Source organism: Scylla paramamosain, chromosome 23, assembly GCF_035594125.1.
Source record: "Scylla paramamosain isolate STU-SP2022 chromosome 23, ASM3559412v1, whole genome shotgun sequence".
Classification (NCBI taxonomy): Eukaryota; Metazoa; Arthropoda; class Malacostraca; order Decapoda; family Portunidae; genus Scylla; species Scylla paramamosain.
The window spans coordinates 15,750,921-15,763,314 of record NC_087173.1 but is presented as its reverse complement, the minus strand read 5'-3'; the positions used below and the strand labels follow the sequence as shown (position 1 = coordinate 15,763,314).

The 12,394-nt window shown below is 36.7% G+C and overlaps 1 protein-coding gene across 1 annotated transcript in view; it reads right to left on the bottom strand.

Annotated features, from left to right (window-relative positions):
• LOC135112272 (uncharacterized) overlaps positions 1–12,394 on the bottom strand; it is a 75,320-nt gene that overhangs the window by 52,088 nt on the left and 10,838 nt on the right. Inside the window, exon 3 of the mRNA XM_064026562.1 lies at positions 2,026–2,110. Coding sequence (XP_063882632.1) covers positions 2,026–2,110 — 85 coding nt within the window. The remainder of the gene's footprint in view (positions 1–2,025; positions 2,111–12,394) is intronic.

The following is a 12,394-nucleotide window of genomic DNA, read 5'->3' as shown; positions in this document are numbered from 1 at the left end:
CTGTGGGACACCACTAGTTACTTTCAGCCAAGATAAATTTTGGTCTTGCATTACTGTTCTCATCTCTCTATCATCCAGATAATCCTCCATCCACTCCAGCAGTCATCTTCCAATTTTTCCATAATTTTTTATCTTCCATAGCAATCTTCAATGTGGTATTCTGTCAAGCGCTTTCTTCAAGTCTAAGTAGATACCATCCACCTGTCCCTCTCTCTGCTGCACAATATCGACTACCTTTGAATAAAAGGACAATAAGTTCATGGAGCAAGATCTTCCCCTCCTAAATCCAAATTGACAATTTACCAAAACTTTATCTCTTTCAAAGTGTTCCATCCATCTTTCCTTTATTGTTCTTTCACATAGTTTTCCTATAACACCAGCCAAGGAAACTGGTCTATAATTTAGTAGGTTTTCCTTATTTCCTCCTCTGAATATTAGTGTAATATTTGCTCTCTTCCCTGTGATAGTAATGTCACCACCAGACTGAATTTTATCAGCCAGTTGTTCTCTACATTCCTTCAATATCCAGTTTGATACTCCATCTGGACCAGATGTTTTATTTACATCAAGTTCTTCCATCATCTTAAGTATTTCTCATAAGTGACTGGGATTGTACTTAATATATTCCTCAGCGACTTATCCCTTCCAGCATCAAACTCCCTTCCACAGTAAATACTGATAATTGTTCATAACCTCCACAATGTCCAGTGCATCCTCATTGATTTTTCCTTCAACCTTCAATCTTGATATACCTTCCTTCTTTTTCATCATTCCATTAATATGTCTAAAGAACAGTTTGGGTTCATTTATACACTTATCTATTATATCTCTTTCATAATTTCTTCTCTCTGTTCTTATTATCTCAATGTACTTGTTTCTAGCATCAATACATTCCTCCCATCTCCTCTCAGTTTTTCTCTTCTTCCATCTATTCCAAGTATTTAACTTACAATTTCTAGCCTCTTTGCATTTTGTATTGAACCATTCTACATCTTGCTCCTCCTCTAGGTACAATTTCTCCACAGCAGAATTATATATCCTTATAAATTCATAACATTTTTTCCTGAACATCTTCTGCATTTCAAAGTCTTTCCAGTCCACGGCAACAAAGTACTTTTTTTTTATTTTTCAAAGTCAGCTTTACTAAATTTAAATTTCTTCACCTTATAATCTTCATTAATGCTTACATTTTCATTTTTCAAATTAAATTCCATCAACACATGATCACTTTTACCTAGAGGGCTATCACAGTGGATAGTTTCAATAATTTCCATGTCCATGGTAAACACTAAATCAGGTATTAATGTTTTTTCTCTTCCACTAATTCTGGTATCACAATCAACCCATTGAGTCATCAAGTTTTCCACCACCCAGTTTAATAGTCTATTACTCCATGAGTTCTCACTTCCAGTAGTTGTTAATGTCTCCCAATTTATCTCCTTATAATTAAAATCACCAACAATAACTATATCACTACTTTCCATCACTATCTTTTCAAGACCTTTTAACACATCCATCAACATCTCTTCATGCTCTTCTTTTTACCAAGCATTGGTTATAGGTGGCACATACACTCCTACATAATTCATTATCCTTCCATTTCCACTTCTAAACATCACTTGTAGAATTTCAGACTTGTTCAATTTTTATTACCTTCTGCACTTTAACACATTCTTTTGGTCAGAATGATCACTCCACCTGCTCCCTTGCCACTTCTATTTTGCTGATAAATTTCGCAAATGTGATTGGCTGCATGTCACCGTAATGCCCGCATTCGATTGGCCGAGATGCTCTGACGTCATCAGATGCCGTGACATCTGTATCCCCCGATACAACGCTCTCTTAAGCTAATGAGACGCCAAAGGGAGTTCTGAGCATCAACCTAAGAGATCGCCCTTAAGGTGATAGTAGCAGAAGAGAGGCACAGTAAAGGAAACTTTTCAGCATCTGGCACCAGGTCACTAAAACAACACATATAATGATGATAATTATGTAAGAGAACAAGATCTTATGCAGTTTCCTCACCTCCATATTAGGACTGGGATCAACAGACTGTAGTAAAGCCCAATTTACTGGTAGATCTTCAGGAAGCAAATCCACAAGAACTTTCCTGTTAATGATTAAATAGGAAAATTAATAAATATACACACAGACAGGTGAAGAATTTCTTTCTTCATAATAAAAGAATATAGTTGGATAATACTAATCAATCTTTTTGCTTTAAATACATAGTTCAATCCCTCAAAAACAATCAGTTTCAAACAATTAATTGCAAAATAACAATACACTGTATTTCATAATTTTTAAAGCCTAAAATAAAAGAATGGACAGTTAGAATGGCATAACAACTACAATAGCCTTAGGCTAAGCTGATCTAGAACCCAGGCTGCTGCCTCCTCCTCCTCCTCCTCTCAGCACAGCAACTTATTATAATGAAGATATTTTCACTCAACTCATGAGTTATTCTTGCCCTATCTTGGCCTACAAAAATATCAAAAGGGAGACAATATCAAAATATTAAACTTTCAGAAAAATTATGGAAATAAACACATTATTTATGTTGATACATGCCATGTCACCAGTGGTGCACATCAGTGGTCATGTGTCTTTGTGTAAATTATATATTTACTTACTTCCACAACTTGTTTGAAGAGTCAATTCTTTGATGTTATAACTGTTTTTCATATGTATAGTTTTGGAAATCAGCTAAGTGCTGATTTAAGATATCTTAAATATAAAGAGTGAGGAAGAGGAAAGAACATTATGAGAAAGAGACAAGGGAGTAGTTTCAAGATCAGCTTAGTCTACACAAATTATAATTTCCAAACTGAAATACTCAACACGGCATTGACAGACGATAATATTTTGCTGCTTATATTTGAAGTCTCCATTCTCAGGAATGGAGGCTGTAGCTTTAGCTGAGGGACAGGATGTAACAGTAGGAGTTTTTTATTATAGTTATTCAGTAAAAATCAAGAATATACATTCAAAATGTAATGCTTCAATTCCTCTTCTTTATTTCAGTGAAAATTAATGAGCAAACATGAGTGTATATCTATCTATCTACACACACACACACACACACACACAGACAAGTCGTCGTCGAGTAAACAAGCAACGATCCAAGCTCCAGCAGAGAAAGATTTTGTTTGACCACAGCCACCACTAGGAGCGTAGAATGTGTTCCCAGGTAGGAGCTGCACTCAAGTAGAGTTGTCCTGTCTCCAAAAATAAAAAATAAGGGAAATTTAAGTAATAATAGATGTAATAAAATGAGTAAAAGCTCCAGCAAGGTGAACGCCATAGGTGGGAGTGGAATGTTGCCAATGGGGTCACCATTCCCAAGATTTGAGGAAGATAATGAACTACATGAAAAAATGCAAGGAAAGTGGTTTTAATGGAGGGGATGATCAGTGACCTCGTTGAGTGAATAAATTAGAAAAAAAAAAAACATGACCTGGAAGAGGAAAACAAAGAATTGAAAACACTATGCACTGATCTAAAAACACAATTGAAGGAAAACAATGATATTGTCAAAAAACAGGAAAATGAAGTGATAGGGATGAAAAGTGAACATCAAATCTGGAGGAGGAAAAAGAGGAAGAAAAGTTAACTTTACAGAAATCATAGAAGTGCAAAAGAAGGAAAAGACAGATTTAAGTAAGAAAATTTTGAAAGTGATCAAACAGAAGGAATCAATGGTAAGGGACACAATGGACAAAAAGAAATGTATGTTATATATATATATGGATTGAAAGAGGAAACAGAGCCAGTAAGATATAAGAGAGAAAGAGAACAAAAAAAGGTAGCAGAGGACGTTGTAAGAAATATACAGAGAGAAGGGGAGAACTGGATAAGTGAAATTGAGGAAATACATAGACTGGGGAAGTATATAGAAGGAGGAGAGTGACCACCGAAAGTAAAATTTAGGGCACAAAAAACAGCCATGGAAGAGATATTGAATGCGTGGAAACTGGACAAGACAGAGCAATACAGGAAGGTTTGGATGAAGAGGGACATGAATGAGGAGGAGAGACTCAAGGTAAACAATCTAATAAAAGAAGCAAAGGCAAAAAATGAGAACAGAACAGAGGAAGAGAAAAAAATGTTCTACTGGAAAGTAAAGGACGAGAGGCTCAGGAAGTGGTATCTGACAAAAAAAGAATAGAAAATGTAAATAAGGTATGGAAAAATAAAAAGTGGACAGTGGCATATACAAATATAAATGGTTTAATATCAACATTGCAAGAACTGAATAATTATATTAAGATAAAACAGCCCGACATCATGGGTATTACTGAAGTTAAACTAAATGAGACAACAGAAAATATAAGAATTGGTAATAGTAATTATGTGTGGATAAAACATAGAAATAATAAGAAAGGGGGAGGAGTCAGGTTACTTACAAAGAATAGTATAACAGTGGAAGATGTAGAAATGGGAGAAGGAATGGCGGAAGAAATTAGAATTAAAACAAAAAGGAAGGGAGAAGGAAGAAGAGATCTTTCAGTGGCTTATGTACCTCCAAAGACAAATGCATGGACACAAGAGGATTCTAAATTATTGTTAAGAGATACTAGTAACTGTTTGGAGAGAATACTGGCAGAGAGTAATAACATAACACTTATGGGTGACTTTAATTGCAAGGAGGTATGCTGGGAAGAGTGGACCACGGACGGGGAAGAAGAGTCATGGGGATATATGCTTCTAAATTTAATAATGACAAATACTATGACCCAATGGATTGCAGAAAATACAAGATTTGGGGCTTATGAAGAGGCATCAAGGCTAGACTTGTTGTTTACAAAGGAAATGCACATCATTGAAGGAATAAATTATCAGTGCCCACTAGGTAAGAGTGACCATCTGTTAACTGAATTCAGTATAGGCAGTGGTACAATAGAAAATAGGAATGAAATTTACAAGAATGGGAGATATAATTACAGGAAAGCAGATTTTATCAGGTTGAGGGAGTGTTTTGCAGAGGCTAAATGGAAACAACTGTTCACGGCAAGTAATACGCAGGAAAAGTGGGATATATTCGTGGAAATTTATAATGAAGGGGTCAGTAGATATGTACCGAAGATCAAAATAAAGGAAGTGAAAAAAAAAAAAGTGGTTTAATACAAGATGTATAATAGCAAGAAAAGAAAAAGAAGCAGCATGGAATAGATGGAGAAAAAAAGGAGGAAGTGAGAAATGGGAAGATTTCAAGAAGGCAAGAAATGAATATATTAGAATCCTGAGAGATGAAGAAAGGAATTATGAGAAAGATATAGTTAACAAATGCAAAGATGAGCCGAAGTTATTCTTCAGAAATGTGAATGGGAAGATGAAAAACAAGCAAACAATAGATAAATTAACGAAAGATGACATTACATATGAAGATAAACGGTTAGAAGCGGAACTAATGAACAAGTGCTTCCAGTCAGTATTCACCAAAGAAAGCAAATTTGAAGGAGAAAGAGCATGGCACAGATGAGATGTGATGTGATGAGACAGATACAGATGAACATAAGTGAAATTAAAAAGATTATGAAAGGTTTGGATGTAAATAAGGCTCAAGGACTGGATGGAGTGTCCAACTGGATACTTAAGGAATGTTGTGAACAACTGGTAGAAAAAATACACAGTACCATAGTATGTTCTTTTAAGGAAGGAAAAATTCCTCTAGACTGGAAGAGAGCCAATATTGAGCCCATTTTTAAAGGAGGTAATAAAGAAGATCCATTGAATTACAGACCAGTGTCCCTAACAAGTGTGGTGGCAAAAACAGAAAGAATAGTTAAAACCAGATGGATGGAATATTTAGAAGAACCACATACATTGACTGACAGACAATTTGGTTTCAGAAGTGGAAGATCTTGTGTCACAAATTTAGTGAGCTTTTATAGTAGAGCAATTGATATAATTCAAGAGAAAGAGAGGATTGGGCAGACTGTGTTTATTTAGACCTAATAAGGTACAACACCAGAGACTGCTATGGAAAATTCAAAATATAGGGGGTTTTGCAAGGAAACACACTGAATTGGATTACAGACTTCTTGAGGGATAGAGAAATGATAACAGTAATAAAGGAAGAAAATCAGAATAGTGTCGAGTTACAAGTGGAGTACCACAGGGGACAGTCTTAGCCCCTGTAATGTTTCTGGTGTATGTCAACAATATGGTGGATGAGGTTGACAGTTATATAAATCTGTTTGCAGATGATGAAAAATTATTGAAAAGAGTGGAAAACAATATGGATTGTGAAATATTACAGAAAGATCTAAATAAGATATATAGATGGAGTAAGAAATTGGAAATGGAATTCAATGCAAAGAAATACAAGGTGATGGAATTAGGAAAAAGCAAAAGAAGATTGACAAGTTCCTACACCATGGGAGAAGTGGAAATTAAGAAAACAAAAGGAGAAAAAGACTTGGGAATTACAATAAATGATAATTTATCACCAGAAAAACATGTAAACAAAATAGTTGGGGAAACCTATGAGTTACTAAGAAAGATGAAAGGGGCATTTACTCACATGGATGAAGAAATGATGAAAAAGTTGATGGAATATGTGATTCGACCAAAACTGGAATATGCCACAATTGTTTGGTCATCCCATAATAAAAAGGAAATAAGGAAAACAGAAAGGATCCAAAGAGCTGCAACCAAACTGGTACCAAGTTTGAGAGATTTAACCTATGAAGAAAGGTTAAGGAGACTGAAGCTTCCATCATTACAGGAGAGAAGACAAAGAGGGGACCTGATTGCTATATACAGAGCTTTAAAGGGTAAGGATCAAGTTCACAAAATAGACTTATTTATGTGGGACTCAAGAGATACAAAAGGACATGGAGAGAAATTGAGGAAAACAGCAAGTGGAAGAGATGTCAAAAAATATGGTTTCCCAAATAGAAGCATAGAAATATGGAACTTAGATGAAACAGTGGTACAAGCAATAAATATTCATGAATTTAAAGTTAAGCTGGATGCTTATAGATATGGAGACAGGACAGCATGAGCATAACTCTTTTCCTGTAAAACACAACTAGATAAATACAACTAGGTAAATATACACACACACACACACACACACACACACACACACACACACAATAATTTGCTTGCAAAAAAATAATCCACACTAGGAATGTTTAGAAATTCAAAGGCAAGGTGGATATCTGACAAATGATGCAAATAAATACAGAGTAGAGTCATCAGCTTAAGAGAGGATGTGGGAGGTTTATCTGAGAGTATAAACATATAACAGAAAAAAAGAGGCTGATAAGACAGAGCCTTGTAAAACACCAATTACTAGGTTTAAGAAAAGAGCAATGTCCATCTATCAAGGAACTGGAGGCAATACCATTTTCATCAAGTGAACAACACCAATGTAACTGTCCTGTTGGTCAAGTTACCTCACTTCACATCCCAAATATGATTGCTGATGGGTCTTGTATGTGGCCTTCTCTCTAAAATTACTCCTTAAAGTGAATTAATAGGGCATTTATTTAAGGTGAAGCGCTGCCAGTTACTTAGTGGGTGACATTAATTTTTTTCCTATCTTCATAATTTCTGGTGTGTAAATTCATTTCTACCTTTAATATAAAACCCCAGTTTCATTGAAATATGATAATTATTTTTGGAGATATGAAATAAATCCACACTGAAAAAATGAAAAATTTACTTGGGTGTTTTTCATTATAGCTCAACTAATTTTCAACTTACTGTCTTGAAAATTAGTATGGATACAAGACACATGTAGCTTGATTTTGATTGAGGAAGATTTCAATTATCGAATGCCATTCTCAAAAAATATATATATATATTTTTTTTTTCAGAAAAAAAAAAATCTCATTGGATAGCCTTTTTAAAAATCTCTTGATGAAAATAAATCTCCTTTTCTCCTTTCCATAGATATATGTATATACACAATCACTTGAGAAACAACAGAGTTATTTAGCTTGAAATGTCAATAACTTTAATTTTGAGATATGAGCCGTTTTCTGCTGATGAGTGAGTTTCATGAAGTTTACTAGCTCTGTGTAGTATAATTTTACACATATTGGGATAATAAGGTAAATCCAGATAAAATAAGGATTTATTGTAACATTCACACCTGTTTGGCACCTGGTCCCCTCCTAATTTATACGATATTATTCATTTGCAGATGAGGGTATCAAAGGGCGCCACCCTCATTGTCGCCAGGTTAGAAGCCTCCTGCCTCGTAATGTTGAATTGATTTTGCTTCTCTTGACCTCTTGGTTATCTTCTGCTGTGCAACTGCTTCGTGTGCTTTCTTCTGATTTGTTTTGAGGTATTGCCACACCTTCTCATACAAGAAGTTTGCATATCTGTTGAGCTTTCCACTTGACATTGGGGGAGTGCTTAGTGCTTGAGAAATTCTGTTCAGGCCATTACATCCTAGGTTATTGATCAGGGCCTGATAAACAAATCTACAGCTTATCTCTGTAAAATTTCCTTTCCCTGCATCATCTGTCAGCTGCTGTGGCTTTACAGATACATCTTCATTATCTGTGGAGGTGTTATAGGTGATAGCAATGGAGCAGTCAAAGGCATTGCATGAAGCATCAATGCTCTTCTCACCCCCACATACATAACAAGATTTTCCTATGATGCTTTCCAGCTGGAAGCATGAAAGTAAATATCTCTCTTCATCTTCAGAAGGGAGAGGAATTTTATCTTGCAAGAGTTGGCGACATAAGACTGATCTTGTGACTAGTGAACTTTCTTTTTATGAGGGACACTGACTAAGGGCAACAAAAAACCCAATAAAAAAAAACCTCACTGAGATGCCAGTCCCCAAACAGCGTCCAAAGCAGTAATAAAAAACTGAAGGATAAGTGTCTTGAAACCTCTCTCTTGAAGGAATTCAAGTCATAGGAAGGTGGCAATACAGAAGCAAGCAGGGAGTTACAGAGTTTACCTGAGAAAGGGATGAATGATTGAGAATACTGGTTAACTCTTGCATTAGAAAGGTGGACAGAATAGGGGTGAGAGAAAGAAGAAAGTCTTATGCAGAGAGGCTGTGGGAGGAGGGGAGGGATGCAGTTAGCAAGATCAGAAGAGCAGTTAGCATGAAAACAGCAGCAGAAGATAGCTAGAGCTGCAACACTGCGGTAATGAGAAAGAGGCTGAAGACAGTCAGTTAGAGGAGAGGAATTGATGACATGAAAAGCTTTTGATTCCACCCTGTCTAAAAGAGCAGTATGAGCCCTCTAACTTCACTCCATTTCAGCCTTGCATCAGGACTTTAGCTTTCATTTCCCTTACACAACCATACATAAATATCTAAACAACCATGAAGACATCACACATCCCTGTCTCACTTCTGTTCCTGTTGTGAAACTCTCTCATGACTCTTCCTCTGCCCTCATACATGCATGAACACCCCGATTAAAATTGTTCATTCCTTCAAACAACTCCCCTCCTACACCATAAATCTTAACTTCCCAAAGGGCTTTTCAATCCAACCCACACTATTATCATTTTAATTTCAAAATTTTTTATCCAAGTAACATTTTGCTTTCCTGAATTCTCATTGTCCCTCACTGACCTTTATCTCAGTCATTTCCATCAGTCTCTAAGTTAAAACTCTCCTATAAACTTTTCCTGGCACACTAAGCAAACTTATCCATAAATAACTATTACACTCATTCTTACAACTTTTACCTTTATACAAAGATCTGACAACTGCCTTCCTCCACTCATTTGGTACTCCTTGCCTCCATGTCAGATTTCACATTAGAAACATCCAATATACTACCACTTCACCTACATACTTAAACATTTATACAGTTATTCCATCAATGGGTGCAGCTTTGCCACACTTTAGCCCAGCTGTTGCTTTCTCTACCTCCTCCCTACCAATTCTTCTCTCCTCTACCTACTTCCTTAACCATATTGAATACTACTTGTATTGCTTGTCCTGTTGTTTTCTCATTCATTAAATCATCAAAATGCCTTTTCCACACATCTTGCTACCCACAAGAACTCCATCCTTTTTCTTCATTCTCATGTTCCTATATTTCTCCCCCTGATTTCTTAATTTCACTCTTCCTTTTACTCTTGTTTTATTTTCTCTTATCAGTTTCTTCACTTTCCTATCCCAAGACAATTTTCATTTTAATTTCCTTTAGCACATTTTTTGCAATATTTTCTCATATGCTCTTCTCTTTTTCTTTTATGACCTATTCAGACTCAGCTGTCCACCAAGGCACTTCTCTTACTCCTACTTCCAAGCTTTCCATGTCCTACCACTGCTGCCCTTACTGTAGTCACTACATCCTTGAATGCATTAAGCACCTCCATTAAACTTGATTCTTCCCCACCTATCACATTAGCTTCTCTTTCACCTAACTTCTCATAATCCTATCTGATTCTTCCTGTTCAGCCTTTCCTAGATCCTAGCCACCCATGTGCCTTTATTCCCCTCCATACTGTTGGGACCAAGGAGGTTTAATAAAGATGGAGGTAGCTAAAGAAAGAACTGAAGCCAGCGCAGCCCTTGACAGCCATAATGGTAGGGGGGGGTAAGATATATGGGCCAGTACAATCAGCTTATCCATACAGCTAAGTTTTCAGTCAAAACAAATAAAACAAAGTCACTTTCATAATAAAGCTAATGTTTAATGAAGGAACTTCCACTAGAGACATACTTATACAACATCCTTACAACCCACTGAACAAAATCTACTTATTGTGTATCTGCCAACTTTTTCATTATTTTTTTTTGGTTTGCACACCATGTGTAAGCTGTTTTCCTGTGCAGTGGTACCTAACATTAAGGTAGGTCCTCCACACTGCTTTGGCTAGCAGGAAAATGTGGTTCGTAAGTGAATCAGTGTCAGTCATGTGAGAGAGAAGGTCTGGAGAAATATTTGGACAGCTTACAAATACAGTGTGAAAAAGTGCCTGCTTATCCCAGTTTACTGTTTTGCTATGAGTTGTGGCTGCCTACAGTTACTCACATTCTGAATTTTCTTTCACGTATTTTGCAAATTTTTATGATACTCGACAAAGGTAAAGTCATCCCTCATCTGTTCTTTATTTTAACAAGTGGTGTGCTGACTCTCTCTCAGCAGTTGTCAGAACAGCAAAGCACTCCTCAGAGTGAAGTTTCTTCATAAGTTTGGTAACAACAAAACCTACTTCCTAGAAATTTCTGATAAATAAGGTATACGCACATCAGGATATGGCCCTCTCTGATCATCATTCATGTCATGGCTTTCCATAACTCTGTTCTTTGCCAAGCTATTTTACCATATCAGTTACTGATGATCTGGATTTGGGAGGATTACTGATGTCACTGGAGGCTGTAAGAATTGAAAGAGGTGACACAGGGCTACAATTACCTCTGAATGTTTCTTCTACTTCATTATATATGAGGAGCTTTTTGTAAGCAGAGGAAAACTGTCAAGCTGTAGGATCATTGCTATTTCCCCCCCACAAATCTTATTTTTCCAAAAAACAGCTCAATATGACCCTGGCTGAATGTGTAAGTCATAAAGAATTTGATGTCTGTTGTTGGGCGAGATGCCAACCATTCCGTCGTGTTAAGCTATAAATTCTTGATGAGGTCAACTCCTTATTTCAGCATCACATCACAGCCTGTGACCTATCATACCATTTTCTGCTAAACAATAACAGTTGGAGGCATTTTACAACATCAGCAACATAGGAGCATGTGGTTCCTTTTATTAATGAGCAGCACCAAAACAATTTGCTGTCCCATTTTAACACTTAAGTCACATTTAATATAGCTTGTGGCCCTTTCCATCACTCAAAACTTACACTAATCATTCCTGTGGCTCTCTTCAATCACACTATCTCAGTGATACAACAAGCAGCACTATGACTTACCTATGAAATGAGATGCTTGCATTTGATTTTTTATCTTTTTTTTTTTCCCTCCTCACTACATCCAAATGCACAACAATGTTGAGGCATTCTGTCTGTCTGTCTATGCAGTACATGTCCTGTGACTTCACCCAATACCAGGTGTTTCCCATGTGAGGTCAGTAATTTGCAGGTGAAGTCAATTGACACCTATCTGATGGAACCACTAAGCCTGCTCAGACCACCACACTAATCACCTCAAGGGATCAACCTCCTGCCAGTATGGTGGCCATGCACTGATACAGGTTTCACTGAGAATGGGTAATTGCTGCCTCCATCTGTAGTAAACCTCCTTGGTTGGGACATAATTTATGCAGATAATTAATTTCCTGTTGCCTTATTTCTGTCATCAAAACCACATCACTTTCTGCTGCCTTTCTCCTTCCTACCAACACTTATTCTAATTACATTAACTGAGGCCACTCCCAGTACTCCCTCTCTTGGATAAGGTAGCGCCGCCTCTGCATGCACAGACATGTTGCCCTTC